The following is a 27,054-nucleotide window of genomic DNA, read 5'->3' as shown; positions in this document are numbered from 1 at the left end:
TTAAATGTAATTTAAAATGCATTAAATGTAGATCGTATAATATTTATAATGAAATCTAAAACAGAATAAAACATTCATACAATTTATGATTTTATTATTTTATAACCTCATGACTCTTTAGGTTTGGTGCTGCAGTGCAGTGTTGTAGTGTGTTTGGAGTCAATTAATCAATCAATCAATCAATCAATCAATCAACCAATCAATCAATCAACCAATCAACCGATCGATATCATTTCAAGCCATCTTTATGATGCTGCACTGCCAGAGCAAAACCCCTACAAGGCTTTAAAGTGTGGTTTAGTCATGATAACGTGATCATGAGCAGTCAGTTTACGATTATGGTCCGTCTTTAATGTTTTGTGGCTGAAAATTTCAAAGTGGTTTCGAAATAAAAGTCAGAGAGCCGAGCAGAAATCCTCTGGCCGTGTGCTGCCGTGAGATTGGACGGACGCTGACTGAGATGTTTGGGCCATTAAGTTAGGCGTTATTAAAAATAGATATGTTTGTACAGGAAGCATTAAGTGTGGGCTGTAAGTAAGGTGCACTTAGGCCTCTGGTCCTTTTCCGTACCCGATACGCCTTTGCTCTGGCCTCCGTACTGCTCATGTCCATCTGAGAGGCTTTATTACACACACCGAGGGAAGGTCAGGGGTGTAGTGTGGGCACAACAGGAGGGAGAATAATTTAAAACAATGAATAATAATAATAATAAAGTATCAGAATATCAGGAATAATATAATGATTAAATAAGTAAATAAACAAATAAATAACTAAATACATAAACAAAGTTTTTATACATAAATAGGTATATTAAATTAATTAATTTATAATACATACATCAACAACTATCGATTAAATAATAACAATTAATTCAATAATGTCTCCTAAAACAGGCACATACAATATATCTAGATATAAACCATCTATACTATTTTAATCCATTAGAGCATTTTTACCCTTACTTTAATGGAAATATATATATATATATATATATATATATATATATATATATATATATATATATATAGTCTTCGATTTATACTTAACTAATGAGTTACGTATAAATCTGTAAGAAGAATGACGGGAATTTAATGACAGCTAGGCCAGGTTAAACAGGTACAGTACATTTTAAGCCTGGATTAAAAAAAAACCCTCTGGAATTTAAGACCCAACTCAGTAGATATAGATTTAGATAAAGACACAGCCATATTTAATACTAAATGCTGCTTATTTCTGTGCTGTAGTGCGCTGAAACCGGACGGAGAGACGGGAGGAAACCTAAGCAGAGCACTTTGCTGGTAGTCGGCTCGTTCGTCAAGCTAACGAGGAGGACGAGCCACGAGTCTGAAGGTGAAATGAGGGGAAGGAGAAAGGCGTGGCGCTTGAACTCGCATAAAAATAACTCTCGGATAAAACAGAGTGTAGTGATACGCAGCATGGCATCATTCTATACGCCGGTTCGGTTCACTTTATTAATCATCCGCAGCCTTTCGGTACATTTCAGATAAATCCAGTCGCTGTCATACACCTATAGACGATTCGATTTCGGATTCCGTGGATAAAAATACCATCAGATCTATATCTGTATGAAGGCACCAAGTTTTTTTTATTTATTTATTTTTTTTGGGGTGCATGGAAATTCAGTCTGACGCTGAAAGAAGACGCAGTGTAGATCGGATTTATCTGATTGTGATCAGATTGTGTTTTGTAGCCTACCACAGTGCTATTTAATCCTTGATTCTGATTGTTGATCGACGCGCTTGTCCCAATACATGATCGTTTCTATAGTAACAGCTCATCCAGGGACGGTCCACATCAATAGACTGAAACACTGTTGATGTGGTGAAGGTTTGTGTTTATTTAACATTTACGGAAGGAGTCTCCAGCGTCAGCACTTACACACTCAGTAACATGACAGTCTGTGTTGTTGTTTGTTGTTTTTTATTGTTTTTTTTGTTTTTTTTGTCTTAGTAACTTCAAAGACTGTTCATAGCTATAACGTAAGGGAGAACTTGTTTCAGGGACGTGACACAACATCAACCGGTTTCTTCCAGAACTAATTTTAGGGATTTCAGAAATAGGGGCGAATACTTACGCAATCACGAAAACGTTTACTTTTTTTTATGCAAATCATTTTTACGAAATACCGATATTTTACTTTCCACTTTAATATTATGGGCTATTTTATGTAAGTGAATTCCGTTAAAATCAATTAACTCCATATTATTACACAAAATATTCAAATTAAAGTCACGCTAACTACACGCTAACTACACGCTAACTACACACTAATTACACACTAATTACACACTAACTACACACTAATTTCACACTAACTACACGCTAACTACACGCTAACTACACACTAACTACACACTAATTTCACACTAACTACACGCTAACTACACGCTAACTACACACTAAGTACACACTAATTTCACACTAACTACACGCTAACTACACGCTAACTACACACTAACTACACACTAATTTCACACTAACTACACACTAACTACATGCTAACTACACACTAAGTACACACTAATTACACACTAACTACACACTAACTACTCGCTAACTACATGCTAACTACACACTAATTACACACTAATTACACACTAACTACACGCTAACTACACACTACACACTAACTACACACTAATTTCACACTAACTACACACTAACTACACGCTAACTACACACTAACTACACACTAACTACTCGCTAACTACATGCTAACTACACACTAATTACACACTAATTACACACTAACTACACGCTAACTACACACTACACGCTAACTACACACTAATTTCACACTAACTACACACTAACTACACGCTAACTACACACTAAGTACACACTAATTACACATTAATTTCACACTAACTACACACTAACTACACGCTAACTACACACTAAGTACACACTAATTACACACTAACTACACGCTAACTACACGCTAACTACATGCTAACTACACACTAATTACACACTAACTACACACTAACTACACACTAACTACACGCTAACTACACACTAATTACACACTAATTACACACTAACTAGACACTAACTACACGCTAACTACACACTAAGTACACACTAATTACACACTAACTACACGCTAACTACACGCTAACTACACACTAATTTCACACTAACTACACACTAACTACACGCTAACTACACACTAAGTACACACTAATTACACACTAACTACACACTAACTACACGCTAACTACACGCTAAGTACACACTAATTACACACTAACTACACACTAACTACACACTAATTACACGCTAACTACACACTAATTACATACTAACTACACACTAACTACATACTAAGTACACACTAACTACACACTAACTACACACAAATTACACACTAACGACACACTAACTACACGCTAATTACACACTAACTACATACTAACTACACACTAACTACATGCTAACTACATACTAATTACACAGTAATGACACTACACACTAACGACACACTAACGACACACTAATTACACACTAATGACACACTAACTACACACTAACGACACACTAACGACACACTAATTACACACTAATGACACTAACTACACACTAACGACACACTAACTACACACTAACGACACACTAACGACACACTAATTACACACTAAAGACACACTAACTACACACTAAAGACACACTAACTACACACTAAAGACACACTAAAAACACACTAATGGAAGAGATTAAAAAAATATATATTTGATTTAACTAGACGCCAGTAAAAATGTAATTAGTTTTAAAACCTTTAAAAATCACTGCGTGCTTGCATAAAAAGTTACGCATGAATGCAGCATGCAAACACAAAACACACACACACACACACACACACACACACACACACACACACACACACACACCCCGCTGTCGTTTCTGCTGAGTCTGATCTTTTCAGGCCGGAGAGAAGGCCAGTGCTGAGATGCCTGCAATGTGGACATAATTAGCAAAGTGGAATTAAGCCCACACGCTGTCGGCTAAATTTAGCACAGTTTGATAACTCGGCTGTTTAAAACGAATCCCTCTGCTGCGTTCGGAAGCTCACGGAGAGAGAACGGATAAATCCATTACGATGTTATATGACCCCTGTTTCAAAGAAAAGACTAAATGTGGTACAGGCTTCGCACTGAAACCAAGACTCGTACATTATTGTTAAGAAAACAAACAAACAAATTAAATAAACAAATAAAAGTCCGGGTAAAAGTCTTGCTATTCTGTTCAGCGCGTTTCTGCTCAACTGATTCTAAAACCTCAAAAAAGAAAGAAGAAGGAAAGGAATCTTGGATGTGGGTTCATTTTGTCTTCTTTCATTCCGGGATAATTAGATAATTAATTGATTAATTACAGAAAGAAGAAAGTACAAAATGAAGATGACGTTTGCTTAATAATCTAATCAGCAAGGAATAAAACACTTTGTGCTCGCATCCTGTTACGGGAAAATAATCAACAGTTTTTTTTTTTCTTCTTATACGACAGTGAATATTTTTAATTAGCTTCATTTATTAAAGACTTACACATCATATATACGTTTTTTTTTTTTTTTAAATCCTCGTCTAGTTACAGTTAACATTATGGGGTCCTGTTATCGTAGCGGTTGTAAACAGTCGTTCCCTCGCTTGCTGTTTAGGTTAATGATAATTGTTACAAAGCGCTGACACTGGAGACTCCTTCCATATCTGTTCCAGGAACACATTTCTCCTCAGCGTACCGACATGTACACACGTGGCGCGTACTCTACGTCGTACAAGTACCGATGGACGAGCTGTTACTATAGAAACCAAAACGTATCAATGTGATCAAAATACATGGGACTATATTCCAAATATTTTTGCTTTATACAGTATTGAAGCGATTTTTTTAGAGTGTTGCAGTGACGGAAGCAAACGGCTAACACCGCACAAACACACCAAGCTAACAAACGCTAACTCAGCTTCCTGAGCAGAGAGAGCTCTGCATCACAGCCTCTCTCGCTCTCTCTCTCTCTCTCTCTCTCTCTCTCTCTCTCTCTCTCTCTGTACATGGATATCTATATTTTTAACCTTAAAGCCGGGCCACGCTGTCTTCACCTCGCACGGTTATATTTATCCCTCACGCCTCCATCTCCGGTTTCCTTCGCCTAAGAGCAGGTGGAAGATGGAGGAAGGGGTGAGGTGAGAGCAGAGCTCACTTCCTGTTGGGTCACACTGTCCCGGGACGCAGAGAGGAGAGGAGAGGAGAAGAGAAGAGAGGAGAGGAGAAGAGAGGAGAGGAGAGGAGAGGAGAAGAGAGGAGAGGAGAAGAGAGGAGAGGAGAAGAGAGGAGAAGAGAGTAGAGGAGAGAAGGCCATAGGAGAGGAGAGGAGAGGAGAGGAGAAGAGAGGAGAAGAGAAGAGAAGAGAGGAGGGGAGAGGAGAAGAGAGGAGAAGAGAAGAGAAGAGAGGAGGGGAGAGGAGAGGAGAGGAGAGGAGAAGAGAGGAGAAGAGAAGAGAAGAGAGGAGGGGAGAAGAGAGGAGAGGAGAAGAGAGGAGAAGAGAAGAGAAGAGAGGAGGGGAGAGGAGAGGAGAAGAGAAGAGAAGAGAGGAGGGGAGAGGAGAGGAGAGGAGAGGAGAAGAGAGGAGAAGAGAAGAGAAGAGAGGAGGGGAGAGGAGAGGAGAAGAGAACAGAAGAGAGGAGGGGAGAGGAGAGGAGAGGAGAGGAGAAGAGAGGAGGGGAGAGGAGAGGAGAGGAGAAGAGAGGAGGGGAGAGGAGAGGAGAGGAGAAGAGAGGAGGGGAGAGGAGAGGAGAGGAGAAGAGAGGAGGGGAGAGGAGAGGAGAGGAGAAGAGAGGAGAAGAGAAGAGAAGAGAGGAGGGGAGAGGAGAGGAGAGGAGAAGAGAGGAGAAGAGAAGAGAAGAGAAGAGAGGAGGGGAGAGGAGAGGAGAGGAGAGGAGAAGAGAGGAGAAGAGAAGAGAAGAGAAGAGAGGAGGGGAGAGGAGAGGAGAGGAGAGGAGAGGAGAGGAGAAGAGAAGAGAAGAGAGGAGGGGAGAAGAGAAGAGAGGAGGGGAGAGGAGAGGAGATGAGAGGAGAGGAGAGGAGAAGAGAGGAGAAGAGAAGAGAAGAGAAGAGAGGAGGGGAGAGGAGAGGAGAGGAGAGGAGAGGAGAAGAGAGGAGAAGAGAAGAGAAGAGAAGAGAGGAGAGGAGAGGAGAGGAGAGAGGAGGGGAGAGGAGAGGAGAGGAGAGAAAGCCATCCATAAACCTCACAGCCATGCGTTGATGGCTGTGATACGATCTGATTGGTTCCTCAGCTCACAGTAACACGAGGACTGGAATAAAGAGCTGGGGGTTTATCATCCATCCTTCCATTCTGATGAAATGTTGTGCTTCTTCGGACGACACCCAGAGATACTAACTAGTGAACCCCGAATTTGTCGGAATGCGTTATTTTCCTTCCATCATCCAGTGATGTCGTAACTCTGCTAGAAATCAGATCACTTATCCCGCTGACTGCTGCATCGCACATTCTGCCATTCTGCATTCTTTTCTTTCTTTATTTATTATTATTATTGTCGTTTTTACATCTTTTGGCTCTGCTCGATCCCAACACAGCCAATCCGAGGTGTTTTGTTCGGAAATTTGGCACCCGTTTCACCCTAAACTACACTAGCTTGTGCATTCTGCTTCTTACACACAAGGGACTTAACGAGGTCTGGAATGGTTCTCGTTCCAAAAAAGTCCGTTCATGCACGAACCCACACGGCTCCATGGATCTCCGGCAGGATCGTCGTGAAAACTACAGACTTTCCTGAAGTGAAACATGCTCATTTCTGTGCACCTAAGAAGTAAAATCCTGGTATCTCAGAGGTAAACGTCTCTCCCGGCGTACAAACACGAGACCTCATCGCCGTCCGTTCACGCTGACATCAGCGGAGAAATAATCACCGCGTCATCCGTGCGCTCTCTTCTGGTTCTCTCGGCTTGTTATTTAAGTCTTTATGAACGCCGAGAAGCTCTGTCGTCCGTACCGAGCGTGCGAGCGCTCGTCTCGAGCACGGCGGCCATTTTGACGGCGGCCGTCTTTGACAGCCGCTCTCTGATTCCAAGCTGAATCGACCTGTTATGACGTGTAACTATCCGACAACTCCAAAAGCACGCTCATGTACTGTACTGTATCTCGTCAGGTTTTTTGATGTCTTTAGACTTTTATAGCACCGCGTTTAAAAGGATGTTAAAGTGTATAACTGACAGACTGATGGATTTATTTATTTATTTTTGCCTCGAAAAATAGGCAATTTCATAAACATTGTTAGGAGAGGCGGTGAAATACGTCAGGGGTGGAAATGCAGTGCTTTGCTGAGGAAGGGGAAAATAAAGGTGTCATTTAAACGACGAGTGAATAGTCAACGAGCGAGTTGCAGCGAGAGTGAGACAGAGATGGAAGGAACGCATATTATTATGTACAGGATATAGTTTCATTTGGTTTTTTTTTTGTTTTTTTTTTTGGTGCTAAATGAAAACACGCACAGCTCTTTTTACCTGCACGGCTCAGTTTGGGAAATGATCCATAATCCTTCACGCTCGAGTTCCACTACTGAACCAGACATGTCGTTTTTAACCTTCCGTTCAACTTCAACCTAGGCACTGTGAAGGCCAAGCCTGGATGTGTGGGGGCGGAGCTAAAAACAAACGTGCAGTGATTGGTCAAGCAGTCAAATGGACGTCCTGATTAATGTCTCTAGCTGGAGTCTTTAATTCTTCAAAGCATTCATTCTTGCAAATGAAAGAAAAAAGGCACAGCGATCTTCAGTAGCGGTTAATTTATTAGAAAGCCTAGAAAGCGATTTTCCCGTTCTATCCCGTGAATGAACGACGACTTTTAGGTGAACGGTGCAGGATATTCGGAGCAGTAAACGGATAGTGATACAGATACAGATAGTGGCACAGCACTGACGGTTCTAACTGTGCATTTATGAGACAACGCCGTTGGAGAATGCAGAAGTGGCTGACGTGTGAGGACGGTTATAACGCCGGGATGGTTTCAAGTCGTGACTGTATCAGCGATTTTCACCAACCAACAACAACAACAAAAAGAGTCAACTGCCAGTCACACTTCAGCACTGTCCTCTCTCCTCTGAGCCAGTGTCATGGCCACAAGTCCCCAGTGTGTGTGTGTGTGTGTGTGTGTGTGTGTGTGTGTGTGTGAGCGTGTGAGCGTGTTATGCCGGGATGCTGCAGTTTTCTCTCCGTCTCAGCACTTTCTGTGTCCTTCTGTCCACCTCCAGCCTCTGGTGTGTGAGCTATGGCCTCACGGAGGACGAGGGAGCCCTGGGGCCACTCGTGCCTCACACACACACACACACACACACACGTAAAGCTATAATCAGCTATAGACTGTTAATAAGATGTTAGTAGACAGAAACGTCTTATTCGGAGGTATTTCAAACTATTTAAATGAAAATTATTTAAATTAAGCTAATTATTATTGTATTTAATTATTATAAAAATATAATAAGAAGCAGCAACCTAATACTAAATATATTTTTTTTATTATTATTAATTCAATCATCATATCAAGTGAAACGATATCATTGCACTAGCAAACAATTTCACTTCCTTTAAGTATTTATTTTAATAAAGGAGTAAAAAAGCATCTGCCGATATTTATATTACTGTAATATTACGTTAAAATAAATATTAATATTTGTTGCTGTTGTTTTTGGAGTTTATAAATCTTAATTAAAGTTTACTTCCTATAAGTATTTATTTTGTATAAAAAAAGTAAAATTAGCTGTCAATAATTAAGACTTAATAATTATGATATTATAATAATATATTCATATGATATTAATTATACTTTAATATATATATATATATATATATATATATATATATATATATATATTTCACTTTCTTTAAGCATGTACTCTAAGAGAATTGGAAAATATTTGTAATATTTTTAATAACAATATTACTATAATGCCCACTATTACAATACATATACGTCATATATAATATTTATTTATTAAAAATGATCATTACTTTCGAATGATTCTAACGGTTCTGGAGTTCCCGCTAGCACAGTTTACATTTGTCGGAACGGTTTGTCCTTCATAACGCGACTGAAATGAGAAAATCTCCACTGTAACATATTTAAGATGGAATATTTACACAAAATAAGACAAATATATCAATTCTACAGATATATAAATAGAAATATATAACGAGCACTGCTGTGTCTCTGTCTGCACAGTGTCTTCCGAGTGTACCAGCTTTAAGCTTTGACAGCTTCCAGCTCAGAGTGATCTCAGGAGACATTAGTTAGCAATCCTACATCATGACCATTTCAGCATTTCCACCCATGCAAAGGTCTGTAGAAGACATTTCACACCACTTCAGCTACATCTAGAACCCGAAACCACAGAGGAGACGGAGAAAAAATAGCAGCGCCATTATATTTTTAACGGAACAGTCCGGGCCGTCCTATGTTTATATAGAACCGTTTCTGTGGTCATCGCTGAATGATTAGTTTTAGTTTTAGTTTAATTGAAGTGTACAGACACTCTGGAGTGCGGACAGGACATGAAGGTTATTTTAATGAATTTGCAGGATTTTCGTGAATACCAAATTTATTGTGTAAGCACTCATATGAGCGATTTACAAATCTGTATCCAGCTTGATAAATGAGGCCCATTGTACCCAATTATTATTATTATTAGTAGTAGTAGTAGTAGTAATATAGTAGTAGTGGTAGAAGTATTAGTAATAGTAGTAGTAGTAGTATTAGTAGTAGTAGTAGAAGAAGTATTAGTAGTAAGGGTAGTCATATAGTAATAGTAGTAGTAGTAGTAATATAATAGTAGTGGTAGAAGTATTAGTAATAGTAATAGTATTATTATTATTATTATTATTATTAGTAGTAGTAGTAGTAGTAGTAGTAGTAGTAATATAGTAGTAGTGGTAGAAGTATTAGTAATAGTAATAGTATTATTATTATTATTATTATTAGTAGTAGTAGTAGTAGTAGTAGTAATATAGTAGTAGTGGTAGAAGTATTAGTAATAGTAATAGTATTATTATTATTAGTAGTAGTAGTAGTAGTAGTAGTAATATAGTAGTAGTGGTAGAAGTATTAGTAATAGTAATAGTATTATTATTATTATTATTATTATTATTAGTAGTAGTAGTAGTAGTAGTAGTAGTAGTAATATAGTAGTAGTGGTAGAAGTATTAGTAATAGTAATAGTATTATTATTAGTAGTAGTAGTAGTAGTAATAGTAGTAGTAGTAGTAGTAATATAGTAGTAGTGGTAGAAGTATTAGTAATAGTAATAGTATTATTATTATTATTAGTAGTAGTAGTAGTAGTAATATAGTAGTAGTGGTAGAAGTATTAGTAATAGTAATAGTATTATTATTATTATTAGTAGTAGTAGTAGTAGTAGTAGTAATATAGTAGTAGTGGTAGAAGTATTAGTAATAGTAGTAGTAGTAGTATTAGTAGTAGTAGTAGTAGTAGAAGAAGTATTAGTAGTAAGGGTAGTCATATAGTAATAGTAGTAGTAGTAGTAATATAATAGTAGTGGTAGAAGTATTAGTAATAGTAATAGTATTATTATTATTATTATTAGTAGTAGTAGTAGTAGTAGTAGTAATATAGTAGTAGTGGTAGAAGTATTAGTAATAGTAATAGTATTATTATTAGTAGTAGTAGTAGTAGTAGTAGTAGTAGTAGTAGTAGTAGTAATATAGTAGTAGTGGTAGAAGTATTAGTAATAGTAATAGTATTATTATTATTAGTAGTAGTAGTAGTAGTAGTAGTAATATAGTATTAGTGGTAGAAGTATTAGTAATAGTAATAGTATTATTATTATTATTATTAGTAGTAGTAGTAGTAGTAGTAGTAGTAGTAGTAGTAGTAATATAGTACTAGTGGTAGAAGTATTAGTAATAGTAATAGTATTATTATTATTATTATTAGTAGTAGTAGTAGTAGTAGTAGTAGTAGTAATATAGTAGTAGTGGTAGAAGTATTAGTAATAGTAATAGTATTATTATTATTATTAGTAGTAGTAGTAGTAATATAGTAGTAGTGGTAGAAGTATTAGTAATAGTAATAGTATTATTATTATTATTAGTAGTAGTAGTAGTAGTAGTAGTAGTAGCATTAGTATTAGTAGTAAGGATAGTCATATAGTAATAGTAGTAGTAGTAGTAGTAATATAGTAGTAGTGGTAGAAGTATTAGTAATAGTATTATTATTATTATTATTATTAGTAGTAGTAGTAGTAGTAGTAGTAGTAGTAGTAAGGGTAGTCATATAGTAATAGTAATAGTATTAGTAGTAGTAGTAGTAGTAGTAGTAGTAGTAAGGGTAGTCATATAGTAGTAGTAGTAGTAGTAGTAGTAGTAGTAAGGGTAGTCATATAGTAGTAGTAGTAGTAGTAAGGGTAGTCATATAGTAGTAGTAGTAGTAGTAGTAGTAGTAGTAGTAAGGGTAGTCATATAGTAGTAGTAGTAGTAGTAGTAGTAGTAGTAGTAATGGTAGTCATATAGTAGTAGTAGTAGTAGTAGTAGTAGTAGTAGTAAGGGTAGTCATATAGTAGTAGTAGTAGTAGTAGTAGTAGTAGTAAGGGTAGTCATATAGTAGTAGTAGTAGTAGTAGTAGTAAGGGTAGTCATATAGTAGTAGTAGTAGTAGTAGTAGTAGTAGTAGTAAGGGTAGTCATATAGTAGTAGTAGTAGTAGTAGTAGTAGTAGTAAGGGTAGTCATATAGTAGTAGTAGTAGTAGTAGTAGTAGTAGTAGTAGCAAGGGTAGTCATATAGTAGTAGTAGTAGTAGTAGTAGTAGTAGTAAGGGTAGTCATATAGTAGTAGTAGTAGTAGTAGTAGTAGTAGTAAGGGTAGTCATATAGTAGTAGTAGTAGTAGTAGTAGTAGTAAGGGTAGTCATATAGTAGTAGTAGTAGTAGTAGTAGTAGTAAGGGTAGTCATGTAGTAGTAGTAGTAGTAGTAGTAAGGGTAGTCATATAGTAGTAGTAGTAGTAGTAGTAGTAGTAGTAAGGGTAGTCATATAGTAGTAGTAGTAGTAGTAGTAGTAGTAAGGGTAGTCATATAGTAGTAGTAGTAGTAGTAGTAGTAGTAAGGGTAGTCATGTAGTAGTAGTAGTAGTAGTAGTAGTAAGGGTAGTCATATAGTAGTAGTAGTAGTAGTAGTAGTAGTAGTAGTAAGGGTAGTCATATAGTAGTAGTAGTAGTAGTAGTAGTAATTAGGATGATCAGAGTGAACTGTTAATATTTTGTTTAAAATCTTATTTTTTTTTCCATTTAATCCTGCCTTTCAGAATCTAAATAAGGTATTTACATGTCTCCCAGAAGACAAAATACTAACAATTTACACTGATCATCCTTTTCAAAAGTTTACACTCCCCTGGCTCTTAATGTATCGTGTTGCCTTTTTGAGCATCAGTGAGCGTTTGCACCTTTTCTTAATAGTCATGTACGAGTCCCTCATAGATATCTCCCAGTTTTGAACCAAAATTGACTCAAAATCACATCCTTTGTGTATCCTCCCATGTGCTGCCTTCTAATAGTGCTTGCTCTTGCGTGACTAAACATGGCGGAGGCTATGCTAGTGCACGGTTAGTATTGAAAAGTTCTGTGAGACAAAAAACAGCTGAGTAAGTCGGATAGTAACATCGGATTTTTCCCACACATCCGTCCTGTCTATGCTCTTTTACGCATACACAGAGGCACCCTAATGCCCGCTAGTTCATGCTGGTGCCTGCTGACTGAAGAAATGATGCAGCTTTAAAAAGGAAAAAAAAAGAGAAAGCACTTCATTGGAAGCTGATTTGTCCCCATCACCTCGGCTGACTCTGTCCTGCTTTCCTCCAGCGGGAATGACTGAAGCTGGAAGGAAGCCAGTTGCCGATCCTGTACTCTATTTAAAGACAATACCGAGCTATAGGAAGGACGGGATAATGTTAGCATCTCATATTTTTTTAGGATTCAGAAACTAACATGAACATGACCATGACCCGATTTAGTGACATTGACACTAGTGCAAATATTCAAATATCATCAGCGTTGCTCAGGAATGAGCAGCCATTTATCTGACGTGTTTTTATCGTATGTATATGTGGTTGATTTGATATCTAAATGATATTATTATGTCATGTCTCAGCACACAGGCTGTAGTAAGATCCTCTTCTACCTCGACTTTGTTCCAGCGCTCACAGCGTACGGAATCAATCATGCTCGCTTGGAGTGCTGGCTAAAAGCCCTTTTCATGCTTCAACAGTATTAGCGCTAACAGCCTCAATCCCTCACTGAGCAGAAGAACTCACATCCCAGGATAGAAATCTGACGAGCGCTCAGAGAGAGATGTTATCCGCATCGCCTCACAAAAACGCACCGGGGCTCGAGGAAAGACGGACAGTCGCCACGACGGATACGTGACTTTGGGAAATCCGTCACCTCTTCTCGAGAGCTCGGCCTGAGGGATTTCACACGGCCTGCTGCTCGGCAGGTTCAGGGGGAAACATGAAAATAAAACCTTAAACGCTCCGGACTGAGCGGAAATCCACCAGCACTGGAGTGCTGTTCATATAGTTCACAAATTATTATTATTATTATTATTATTATGATGATAGTTTTCTCCATCTTTTTTTCTTTCTTACTTTTTTCTCTTCACGATGTTTACAGTTTTTATTTCAATGACATCTTTTGTTAGTATTTACGAATATTTAGAAAATGACCTAAATCGCTAGAGTAAAGAATAAATAAATAAATTCAATAAAAAAATCCACCACGACATAATACCGTTATACCATTCGCGAGAGTTACCTCATTCTTCAGGGCGGGGCTTTAGGGGCGGAGTCACAGTCACAGGTGAAGGAACTTTCTGGAGGACCTGGTGCAGGAGACGGAGATCAGAGAAGAGGAAAACGTCTGTGTTAGAAAAGTTCTGACTGAAGGTCAAAGGTCATAACAGGCTGGAAGGCAGTCATGCTTTATTATTCTCATTAATGTGCACTTTAGATCAGGGTGACTTTGTTTTTTTGTTTTTTTTTTCTCCTAAATTTGGTCACCTTATATTCTCCGCCCACAAGCCAAATCTCCTCCTATCAGACCAGAGATAATCAAGGAGTGTGTGTGTGTGTGGGGTGGGGGGTCTAACATGTGCTTCCTCAGAGACTCATGAAGTCAGATAACCTTGTCTTTTCAAAAGTAATAAATAGAACACAGACAATGAAATATACAAAAAAAAAAAAAAAAAGACAAATAAATAAATAAAGAAAGAAAGAAAGAAATGAGCTGCCAAGTAAGCAAACAAAGAAAAAATGCATTCAAGCAGTAAATAAATAATAAACCGGATTAACAAACAAACACACAGATTAATGAATAAATAAATAAATAAATAAATAAAGACATGTAGTCTGAGATTCAGGATTTTCCCTTCATTTTAATCAGATCCCAAAAAACTAGTAACTCACCGGATACTTTATTTCTCTTCCTCAAGTCATTATTGACATTATTACTTTTATTCTTACTTCAATAATTATTTTTCTAAGTAGTTTTACTTAGTACTTTTACTTGTGTAAAAGTTTTGGCTATTCTACCCACCTCTATTGGTTAGGGTTGCTGTGATTAACAGGGCAGAGAAACCACGCCCCTCCTGGCTAAGGGTGGGCGTGGCTTCATCAGAATTCCAACTCGCCATTTCCAGGCAGAAAAAAAAACAAAACTTCATCTCATATTATCTCACACACTTCCTGCATGCAGACATCAAGTCATTACGATGATATAACTAAATATAACCAACCTTCTGTCCTCCAAACACACACACACACACACACACACACACACACATCACCACAACTGCCACGACCACCACAAGAAGCTTTATCTTTATCTTTATCTTTATCTTTTCATATTGCTTTAATATTCAGATCTCACTTAGTCACCTTACAGCTCTGGACTGAATGCAAAATAGACTGTGTGTAACAAGCAGCACACACACACACACACACACACACACACACAAACACACACACAAACACATTGTCATAGACAGATGCATATAATAAGTACAAGTGCTGAAATAAACAGGCCAAACACATCAGCATGGTTGTTAAGTGTGTGTATTTGACACTTCCTTTAAGAGTGTGTGTGTGTGTGTGTGTGTGTGTGTTTGACTGAAGATATGCATTATGAAATGACTCAGTGCTTGAGCGAGGGATGGAAACACGCTTATTCAATCATGACAAGAGAAAAAAGCTGTATTGTATATTTAGTCATTTTGCTTTCCCTAAATGAATCAATACAAATCTAAATGAAGACCTTAATGTGAAGTTATGTAGGTATTACCCCTCGCCGTTATTACCCCTCGCCGTTATTACCCCTCGCCGTTATTACCCCTCGCGGTCACTACCCCTCGCAGTTATTACCCCTAGAAAACACTGGGCCAGAAGAGGAAGCTTTCACCCCATCACACGGCACCACACACAAACACACACTCACGCACACCCAGGGGCAATTTAGAGTAGCCCTTCTACACAACAGCATGTTTTTGGACAGTCGGAGAAAACCCAAGAACCCAGAGGAAACCCATGAGGACCTGGGGAGAACAATAACCTGAGCTCAGGATGGAACGGGAGACTCTGGAGCTGTGAGATGAGGACGCTAGCCAGTGCTGGACCACTCCGTCTGTTCACTAAAACTATTCTATTATATACTAAGCTTAAGGAGTGGAATAATTATTAGAATCATTACCTTAATAATAATAATAATAATAATAATAATAATAATAATTTTATCTAAATTATAACCTTAAAAAATAATAAGAATAAATAAGTAAACAAACACACACACACACACACACACACACACACACACACACATATATATATATATATATATATATATATATTATATTATATTATATTATATTATATTATATTATATTATATTATATTATAGTTAGATAATACATATTGTTTAATTTGCATGTAGTAAAGTGTGTTTCAATAAAGAAATTAATGAATAGGCAAGCCGGCAGAAAGAAAGAAAGAAAGAAAGAAAGAAAGAAAGAAAGAAAGAAAAAAGAAACAAATTAGATAAACAAATAAGCAAAATATATTATTTTAAAGAAAGCAGCAAATAAATTAATTAACAATGAAACAAATGCAGAAAAATAGATAAGCAAGCAAAGAAAGAAAGAAAGAAAGAAAGAAAGAAATATAGAAACAGGAGAGCAAGTAAAGAAACAGAAAGAAAGAAAGCATTTATATATTTCTGTAAACGTGCGCTATACATATAAAATTGAATTGAAAGAAAATACTACAGGAAGGCTTTAAAGGCCTTAAATAAATAAATAAATAAATAAATAAATAAATAAGCAAGCTACATTATTTAGTCATTAAAGTAATCCGCTTGTTTAATTGAATGGAAATGAGTGTGGTGTTAACGCTAGCCTGCATTACGTGACGTTTGATCTAGTGTCTGTGTGAAGGTTTCAGCGTTTTCTGCTCGGGTCAGATCGGCTCGTGAGCTCCTGAGTGTTCAGGTGTTAGATTTAACCACACAGGTGCACCTTCACTCTGGGCCCAATCAGGGCCGGTTAATATTACTGCGCAGTGTATCGTACACCTCATTATCAGCCCCGAGCCGACCTCACGGCGACTCTCAAGGACGAGGAGCTTTCGTAAGAGACGTGTGGATTCCTTCCAAACACCTTCCTCAAGAGGAGAGAAACAAAGCGCGCGTGTCTTGGACGAGAGAGCATCGGAAGACACGTGGAACCCGGGGTTCTGTCAGATAATAAACATGATAGAACTTATGATGTTAATGTCGTTACGTGAAACCTTGAGATCGGGGCTTTCAGAGAAGAGTAAAAATAGGAGGGGAATAAAGAAAGGAACTCTACTCGTTTTATCGTTTTCTCTCTTTCTGTCACACACACTCCTACACACACACACACACACACACACACACACTTCTCATCTAAACCATGTCCAGGCTTCTCGGGAAAAACCCCAGAGTCGTGACACACGCAGTTTCGGTGTGTGAACGTCTTTTTCCAGAAGTTCGCTCCTTCACTGTTCAAACGTAATTACTCAGGTTGCTCCAAACTCACACTAGGCCACTTCTTCTTCTTCTTCTTCTTCTTCTTCTTCTTCTTCAGTCTTACTTTTTTATTGTCTATGTGTGTGCGTGTGTAGCGTAGTGTACTGTACTGTAGTGTGCACGGCCGTGTGTTTGTGCACAGGTTATAAATGGCTTGCAAAGCCTTGTGCAAACACGGGTTCTTTAGCCAGAGGACAGATTAGGCACATGATGTTAGCGCCACAGTGCTACACGGCTACACAAACAAGCAGCCATTACCCCAAGATTTACACAAACTACTGTGGGATCTGGGTGAGATTTTAATCCGAAGCAGCCACACAACACAAACAAAACAAAACCAATAACAAACAACCCACCATCACTGTATATACAGTGGATATAAAAAAGTCTACACACCCCGGTTAAAATTGGAGCTTTTTCTGACGTCGAAGAAAAAAAAAAAAAAAAAAAAAAAAAAAAACTGAAACCGTGATGAATCATTTCCGATCTTTTTTTTTTTTTTTTTTTTTTCCACATTTCATGTGAAACAGCAACCAGCAACATCAAAGTAGTGTGAATGAATGAACCAATCGCATTGAAAAGTAATCCTCATGCACCTGCCATTAATGCAGCGATTCTGATTTACCACAAACACTGATCAGCTGTTTCTGTACGATTGTCTCGACATCTTCGTGGGTTCGTCTGACTGCTGAAGCGACAAAGAGCTTACAAAGCATGCAGAGGATCTCACTGTTGAAAGGTATCGATCCGGAGAGGGGTAGAGAAAGAATTTCTAAAGCGTTAAATATATCACAGAACACTGTGAAATCAACACATCATCAATGCGTGCAGAAAATGGAGCACCACAGTGACATCACCGAGAACAGGACGTCCCTCGAAAACGGACAAAAGGACAAGGAGAAAACTTACCAGGGAGGCTGCCAAGAGGCCTACAGCAACAATAAAGGAGCTGCAGGAACATCTGACAAGTACTGATTACTCTCTGTATGTGACAACTATTGTTTTTCTAGACACTCAAAGTGCTTTACATAGTATAGGGGAGGGGGGATCTCTTCAACAACCACTAGTGTGTAACGTCCACCTGGATGATGCGACGGCAGCCATATTGCGCCTGAACGCCCACCACACACCAGATATTGGTGGAGAGGAGAGTGATGTAGCCAATTCAGAGATGGAGATTATTAGGGGGTCATGATAGACAAGGGCCAATGGGGGAATTTAGCCAGGACCCCGGGGTTATTCCCCTACTCTTTACCATAAGTGTCCTGGGATTTTTAATGACCACAGAGAGTCAGGACCTCAGTTTAACGTCTCATCTGAAAGACGGTGCTGTTTTCACAATATAGTGTCCCCGTCGCTATACCAGGGCATTAGACCCCACACACACCACAGGGTGAGCGCCCCCTGCTGGCCTCGCTAATACCACTTCCAGCAGCAACCTTAGTTTTCCCCAGGAGATCTCCCATCCAGGTAGTGGCCAGGCTCAACCCTGGATACCAGGCGAGATCTGCAGCTTGATATGGCTCTGGTAACAATCTCTTTTATTCTTTACGTCCGGGCGATGGGGTAGGGTGACTAGATGGAAGCCCTGTGTCACAAAACAAAGCATCCAAGCCCAATTAAATCACCCAAAAACATGTGGCAAAGTGTGTTCTGGTCTGATGAGGCCAAGCTAGAACTTTTTGGGCATATAATAATTCTAAAAGATATGTTTGGAACAAAATCAACACAGTTTATCACTCATAGAACACCATACCCAGGTGAAGCATGGTGGTGGCAGCATCATACTATGCGGCTGCTTCTATCCAGTTGGGACTGGGGCTCTAGTCAAGATAGAAGGAATCATGGGGAAACAAAAATCTGTTGCAGGCCTCTGTTAGACAGCAGAAGATCGTCAAGCACAATAACGACCAAAAGCACAAATCCATGTCAACCGGCGTATCCAGACGAAACACTGGGCCTGAAAATCCACATACACAGTGTGGAGGCGGGAATCGAACCCCCAGCTCTGGAGGTGCGAGGCAAGTGTGCTCACCACTTAACCACCATGCCCCGCCCCCCTACTTCTATCCCCCCCTAAAACATTTCTAATGGTTTTCCCTTGAATTTTGTTACCATGGTTTAATTTTTTTATATCGCAAAAAAACCTGCCATTTTAACCGGGGTGTATAAACTTTTGATAGCCACTGTATGTAAACACAGCAATGTAAAGTAAGTGACCAGAACTTTATGTAAGTAAGGAAATGACACGGTGTTAAGTGAAAATGATGCAAACACAATAACGGATAGAACGTAGTTCAGTATAAAGGAGGCTAGAAGAAGAGGGATGTCTTAAAAGAGCAGTGTGTGTGTGTGTGTGTGTGTGTGTGTGTGTGTGTGTGTGTGTGTGTGTGTGTGAAGATTGCTGCAGGAAATGAACGTGGGCTCCCTGGAGGAAACGGATCAGTGTAATGACTCGGCGAGAGCTTCTCCTGCTCCTTCACTGACCTCCGTGCATCCTCTGCAAATTACACACACACACACACACACACACACACACACACACACACACTCAAACCACAACTATCCCAGCTTGAGACGGTTGCATGATGCACAGTGCACCCTCACACGCATTACAGACGCGCCAAGAAATCTGTACAAGGACCGAGAAATGCAGAGAACCCCTGGGATAACTCCTGTTTTATTTTCTTCAAACGCTAATGTAGATATTCATCAGTCTCCGTTTCTTAAATATTCTTAAATATCCTGCGTTAAAAACACAATCCAAACACTCCCTGGGTCTGAGACGCATACTGCATGATTCGAAAACCATTTCCAAAACCCATTACATTAAAAAAAAAGTACCTAAAATCAGCATTTCATATCTTAAATTAGAAGCTTTCCTTTTTTTTTCCTAAATATAAATAACAATACTGACTGAATAAATAATTACTGAATGTCCATCCATCCATCCATCTTCTACCGCTTACTGAATGTGAGCAATAATATTCTGCCTAATTTTGGAGCAATAGGAGCTTTTATTCCTGAATTATTATTATTTAAAAAAAATATATATATATATATACAGTCGAGGCCAAAAGCTGACATACACCTTGGGTAATGATATTCAGACTGCGCAAATTTTATTTTTTCATAAGCTTCTTTTCGCAAGTCAATTAAGGCGGCGACTTTATTCACATCAGAGGTCATTTTAAATCAATCGATTAGAGACAGATTTATTTCAGCATTAATTCACTGGAGCCGAATTCCAGTGAGTTGAAAGTTGACGTACTGTCTCTTTAATCAGTCCGGAAGATTCCAGAAATGACCGCGATGATTTTTAGAAGCTTCTGATTGGCCGGTTGTGATAATTAGGAGTTCGTTGGGAGTGTCCGCACAGACTCTGTTCAGGGAAGTGGCACAAATTACCTTCCCGGAGATGAACTTACTTTGGTCCAAAAAGTTCAACTGAACCCCCGGAGAACAACGAAGGACCCGGTGAAGGAGTTGGAGGCATCAGGTAGATACAAGTACAAGTACAAGCATTAAAAGACTCCTACGTCAGCGCAGTCTGAACTGCTGTCATGCAAGAAAGTCAAAATAACTTCTCTTTTTCAGTCTTTACCCCGATGGTTCATTTTCCCAGCTGTCTGTACACTTTACCTTTTATGGAGTGTTGTGGGCGTCGCTACATGCAAATGAGCTGCGTCAGGAAAGCGCTTTGCAAATTACAGGTGTTCAACATTCGGTACACATGCGAATACAGTGACAAGCAACGTTCCGAAACGTTAGCAAATCTGACAGAAAAAAAACCAAGCTCGGTTTGACTCACGTGAACATTTACTGTACTTCCAATTTACTGCAAATTTACTTAAACTTTAGCATTGTGTATGGAAACTTTTGACCAGCAAAAAACAAGATCATTGCAAAATGGTAGAGTGAGCATCATACTGAACATTCTCTCTCTCTCTCTCTCTCTCTCTCTCTCTCTCTCTCTCTCCTCGCAGCATCTAGCGTTACTTAAGAGAACCCATAAATCATGAGGAAAACCGTTTCAAACCCTCATCGTGGACGCGTTTTATCCTCTTAAACCACCAAAATGGACAACGCACACTGTTTTTTTTTTTAATACTACGATGTGATTTTACAAATAAACAAATAAAAACAGTTTCCTTAAGTATTTAGCTGCATTGCACTCTGTAAAGCGTCACAGTATGTCTTGCATTTCTGCCTGTACGTTCATGATCTTTCCAGAAAGGGTTCAGAGATCGTTACCGACAAACACACACACACACACACACACACACACACACACACACACAGACACACACACAGACTTGCTAGATGTGTAGGATCACACATGCTAGAAGAACATATGAGCACACACACATACACACACACACACACACACACACACACACACACACACACGTACACATGAATGCATAAGCCAGTAAAATATATGTACATAAAGCTTTCACACATTATCGAATTCTGGTTATAGGTAAGGACCAGGCTTAGGGTAAAGTCCTGATATGGCGCATGTATATGTGCAAGTGTGTGTGTGTGTGTGTCTGGGTTTTTATTTTGTCTTTAAAAGGGTACTAAACTGTACCATGGACCGTACCCCTTTTTCCATCTTTAGTGTGTACGGTTTTACCCCCAAAAAGATATCAAATGTTCTTCTAAAGCTTCACTTCAGTCTCTTTTAAAGGTGCAATACACACATTTCAGTTTAAAGACGCACATGAACTAAAGCTAGAACAGACAACAGAACCACACAGTACAGTCTAGTACCCGTTTCCATTCTTACACGGTGTCAGGACCTGATCCAGGTCCTTTCCTGTGTTTTATATCTCTTTATATACGTCGTAACCCTCACGTAATAACGATACACGTCTGACACAGGAACGATGCGAGGAACACGTGATCACGAGTAATACGTGAGGAGCTTTTCATCACGTCCTGCTCTGAAACTGCACACGTGAAGCTGTGCGAGAAGATTAACACGTGAAAATACGTGAGTCGTCGGGGGAGGGGAAGTCACATGGGAAAACGACGTAAACGCGCGGAACGTAACTTAAAACACGGGTGTAGATTTGCGTTGTGAATCATGCGGATCATTCACGTGCGAAGTGAACTAATCACAGCGCACTTTAAAAGAGAACGAACACACACACACACACACACACACACACGTGACGGCAAGCGACGGAAACTACACTGGAGTCTTTACGTGGCCCCGTCGTATCCTCAACGTTCACTCGAAAACTCACTAAACGATGCTTTAACGAGTCGTTAGCGCTCAAGAAATTTTTTGAGGATGTTTGTTTTTTTTTTTTTTTTCTTTCCGAGTCAGGTTGTGAAACTCGATGATAACTTGTGGCTTACGAGAGCGTGTAATAAAGCGCCGGATGATGGTTATGACACATCGTCGTCCTCGAGAACACATCGTTAGAGCTGATCTACTTTACGTTGTTTTTTTTTGTTTGTTTGTTTGTTTTTAATCGAATATCATTATTTTATTTTTTTTTTCACTTTTTGATCAGATTTAAAGACTTGACACAATCATACATGACTCTGTATCACCTGTGTTGGATCAAGTGATTAATCAAATATAGTTTTGTTCAGTTGTTTTTTTTTTTTTTCTCCTCTGTAAAACTTCCTGTAAAGATTAACTAGCTACACCAAAAAAAGTAAAAAAAAAAAAAAAAAAAAAAAAGAAGAAGAAAAAACAAATCAATTAACATCCACAAAACACAGACGTTATGAAGCCCAAATTGCTTTTGTTTTTATTATTGCATATCATATAATTGTATGAAATGAAAAATAAGCACATATGAACATCACTTATGGTTAGTGAGTGAAATAATTTTGCACAGCAAAATATATATATATATATATATATATATATATATATATATATATATATATATATATATATATATATATATATGAGAGAGAGATTTTTTTTTTAATTAACATACTTAAAAAATTTAATTGATGAACGGTATAGTCCCATTTTATACAAGCAGGGTGTCAATCCCTGGCTATAAAACAATGTCCAGACATTATTGATTATTATATTATTGCCTCGGAAATAATGAATTTACAACAACAACAACAAAAAAAAACACAAATGAAAAGAAAAAAAAAAAAAAAAAAAGAAAAAGCCCTGCTCGACAATGTAACTAACACAAGATTGTAAGATCATAAACTCTCCAGCAATGCCACAAGATGTCTTTTTTTTTTTTTTTTCTTTTTCTTTTTTATATTTAAATAGTTGGGGGTTTTTGAACATTTTTTTAAACAATTTTTTTTTTTTTTTTTTTTAAATTAGCGTTCTAGATAGATTCCATCGTGGTGTGATATGCTGCGTGATTAGCTACAGGCTACATTTTAGTGCAACTCAGTCCAAAATTTTTTTTTTTTTTCTCTTAAATTCACCGTTCCTCGCATTAACTAAAACTTAATACTTTGGTTTCAAAATGCAGTTCAGTGGGATGATTTAGAGAGGGGCTACATTGGTCAAACTGCTTTTTTCATGGCAAGCACATGCTGAAATAATAATAATAATAATAATAATAATAATAATAATAATAATAATAAGCTTCTGCATCATAACAATCCTGCTGTATAATACACACTGTGTGAGTCCTTCCAGTTCACCTTAACACTATGATAAGGAAAGAGTTTAGTGCATAGGGTAATGAACCTTACGTCTAAAGCCAACTTTTTTTTTTTTCATGGCCTCCATCCATCCATTAAGTTATAATCAACCTTCAGGCACACACATGACAGCACTATTCTTAGATCGCGCACCCTGCGGTTTATTACACATGTAAGATGTAAAAAAGAAAAAAAAAAAGCAGTCCGTTAAACAATCCTAACAGTTTTAGACTCCATCTTTCTTTCTTTCTTTTTTTTTTTTTGCAAGGATGAGGTCCTTGTCCCCTGAAACATGGCTTCCGCTCGGCCAGTTCTCGACAGGAATGGGTTCAGTGCATGGGCTGCGTGTGGATGGCCGCTCAGGTCAATGCGGGAGGAGGGATGGTGCAAGGCGAGGATGTCCTTTCACTTTTTTGCACAATATTCCAAAAAAGTGACTTGGCAACAAACGAAGGAAGAGTATGAAGAATGCCATGCTGGAGTTTTCCAAGTAAAAAAACAAAAAGAGTTCAGTTCTCAAGCAAAAAAAAAAAAAAAAGGAAAAAATAACAAACCATACATGTCCAGCATGCAGGCAATAATAATAACAACAGTCTCTCTTTTTTTTATTTGTTTTTTTTTTTTTTTTTCTTATGCAATGTCTATAGCTTCTTTCTTATGAGTCTTGTCATTAAACACACACACACACACACACACACACACACATATATACACACACAAGGAAGATAGGACAGGACGTATGAGATGATGATGAAGGTGGAGGGAAGGAAGGTGGCTTGGGTCTCTGGTCCTCCACATAAAAATGATAATAATAATAATAATAATAATAATAATAAAAAATGCACAAAGTCTGTACTGAAGATGTTTCAAGCAAGCATGTTTTTCTTGTCTAAAAAAAGGACTGATGGACATCTGGATGCATGCACAGAGTATAAAAAAAGTAGAAATGGCAGCCTGTTTGTGGGGGAAAAAAACACCTCAAGTTGGGCGAAAAAGAAAGACGCGTGCACGAGGCACATATGCATGTTTTAGGAAAAAGAAGGTCCAAAAAATATTTGTTGGGGGGTGGGGGGTTTATAAAAGCAGGACGCTGCACAAGTGGGGAAGCTGAATAAGAACAGACTGATTGTTTTTAAAGAATTTAAAAGTTAAAAAAAGCAAAATCCGAATAAAAAATAATAATAAAAAATCTACACGGGACAAAACTTCGCTTTTTTCTGCCTGCTTTTTTTTTTTTTTTTTTTTTTTTTGCCTGTAATGATGGTGTGCGCAACTCACATGAAAAACTCCGGCGACGACGGGTTGTTGTCGCTGCTCGAGCCGTTCTCGCGGAAGCCGCTTCCCACGAGCTTCTCGTACTTCTGCTTGTACGCGTCGCGCTCGCGCATCAGGCGCGCGATCTCCTGCTTGAGGTGCTCGACCTGCTGCAGCAGCTGCGTCTTCTCGCCCTCGAGCACGTGCCGCTGCTGCACGCGCTTGAAGCGGCACGACTGCGCGTAACCGCGGTTCTTCAGCGTCCGCCGCTTCTGCTTCAGGCGGATCACCTCCTCCTTGCTGACGCCGCGCAGCTGCCGGTTCAGCTCGCGCACCGACATGGTGACGAGCTGCTCGTCCGAGAAGCGGTCGTCCACGTGCCCGTGTCCGTGCGCGTGTCCGTGTTGCTGCTGCTGCTGTTGCTGCTGCTGTTGGTGGTGGTGATGATGATGGTTATGGCTGTGGTTGCTCGCGGCGCCGGATGGATGCGCGCTGCTGCCGTGATGGTGATGATGATGGTGCTGGTGGTGAGGAGCAGTCGCGGCGGCGATCACGGCTGAAACCACAGCCGCGGCCGGCCCAACTTCTTCTGCAGCGGGGAACTGCTGCGCCCGCGCGTAGCCGTCGAAGGCGTGCAGCTGGTGCGCGCTGCTGATCAGCGCCTCCATGGCGTCGTCCGTGCCGAAGCCGAGCGCCTCCGCGTTTAACGGCGCTTGCTGCTGCTGCTGCTGCTGTTGCTGTTGTTGATGCTGCTGATGTTGATGCTGCTGCTGCTGCTGCTGTTGTTGTTGTTGATGTTGCGCGTAGCCACCCATCCAGTAAAAGTCCTCCAAGTGCGCTTTGGGCTCGCCCCCTGAACCGGGACTAGGCGCAGAGAAGCTCGGAGAGGGCGGCACCGAGCTGCACGGTGTGCTCATCGGCGTAGAAGACAGGGAGCCTCCGGCGAGCAGGCGCCCACACTGGGTCAAACCGACGCGCTCGGTTTCCGCCGGCTCCTTCTTCACCTCGAACTTCATCAGGTCGAAATCGTTGACGTACTCCATGGCGAGAGGGCTGGTGGGCAACTCGGTGGAGCTCAGCGCCAGCTCGGACGCCATGCGCTTCCCGTTGACGCTCCTCCACAGGGGCTGAAGAGCGGCTGTCAGCGCGGTGTGGGCCGGGAGAGAGTGAGCCAGCTTGATGGCTTTCTTTTTTGTTCCCGTCTTCAGTTAAAAAAAGAAAGGAAAAAAAAAAAAAAAAAAAAAAAAAAAAAAAAAGCAAAAGAAGTCCTTTTTTTGCCTGGGTCTTTTCCCCCAGCCTTTCAACTCCAACCTTTACGCACACTGTCCCGCAGACTTCACACGCATCCGAGATCCCAGCTGCAGCTCTTCAATCTTTCTCTTTCTCTCTCTCTCTCTCTCTTTCTCTCGCTTTGCTTTTCGGACATGGAAGACTTTTTTTTTGTGCGCGCTCGTCCTGAATCACATCGTGCAGACTGCAGCAAGAGCAACTGAGAGAAGGTTTTTAAGAAAATAATGAAATGCACTTGCGGACAACTTGCGACTCGGACGTGAAGAACGTGTGGGAGTTATTTTTGAAAAGCCAACACAACGGCAGATGAGTTTAAAAGCATTGCTGAGTTTTATAGGCGTTCTGACGTCACGGAAGCGACAGCCAATAGGGTGCGTCCTAGCAGTTCATATTAGCATATCAGAAGAGGAGCCAAAACTTTTTTTTTCTCAGCTGACTGTCAGCTGGACTCCTTAACACTTCACTCTTAACTCTTTCACGCCACATTTTTAAATGCTTTGCATATGCACGATTTTTTTTTTCTTATGATATACATATTTTTTTTTTCACGTGAGCATTTTACTATTCATTAATTTGCTGCTTATAACAGCAACATGATGCATGTCTTCTTCTTCCTCTTCTTCTTCTTTTTGTTTCTTTCATGATGGACGTGAATCCTGTCCCAACATGCACAACGACACAACTGAAATACTTTGCACATTGAATTATGGGAAATATCCCGTTCTTTATTTAAGCTGC

General features: G+C 39.3%; 1 protein-coding gene across 2 annotated transcripts; it reads right to left on the bottom strand.

Moving 5' to 3' along the window:
• Positions 1–27,054, bottom strand: mafa (v-maf avian musculoaponeurotic fibrosarcoma oncogene homolog a (paralog a)). Of its 2 annotated transcripts, XM_053622496.1 has the most exons (3): positions 25,051–27,054; positions 13,843–13,909; positions 1–620 (listed from the first exon to the last, which is right to left on the bottom strand). In XM_053622496.1, exons 1-2 carry the CDS (start codon positions 26,121–26,123, stop codon positions 13,882–13,884), a joined length of 1,101 nt encoding a protein of 366 aa, XP_053478471.1. In that variant the 5' UTR covers positions 26,124–27,054; the 3' UTR covers positions 1–620; positions 13,843–13,881. The 2 variants fall into 2 exon arrangements, with proteins under 2 accessions (XP_053478471.1, XP_053478470.1); XM_053622495.1 differs by lacking the exon at positions 1–620 and having other exon boundaries at positions 13,263–13,909.

The sequence above is a fragment of the Ictalurus furcatus genome, chromosome 4 (genome assembly GCF_023375685.1).
Source record: "Ictalurus furcatus strain D&B chromosome 4, Billie_1.0, whole genome shotgun sequence".
Lineage (NCBI taxonomy): Eukaryota > Metazoa > Chordata > Actinopteri > Siluriformes > Ictaluridae > Ictalurus > Ictalurus furcatus.
This window is presented reverse-complemented; position numbering and strand designations above follow the sequence as displayed.

Bases quoted from the DNA above. Each gene is read 5' to 3' on its own strand.
- mafa (XM_053622496.1), bottom strand. From the start codon at position 26,123: ATGGCGTCCGAGCTGGCGCTGAGCTCCACCGAGTTGCCCACCAGCCCT. The intron at 13,910-25,050 runs GTGAGTTGCGCA...CTCCTGCACCAG, and splicing joins TCGTCGCCGGAGTTTTTCAT to GTCCTCCAGAAAGTTCCTTC.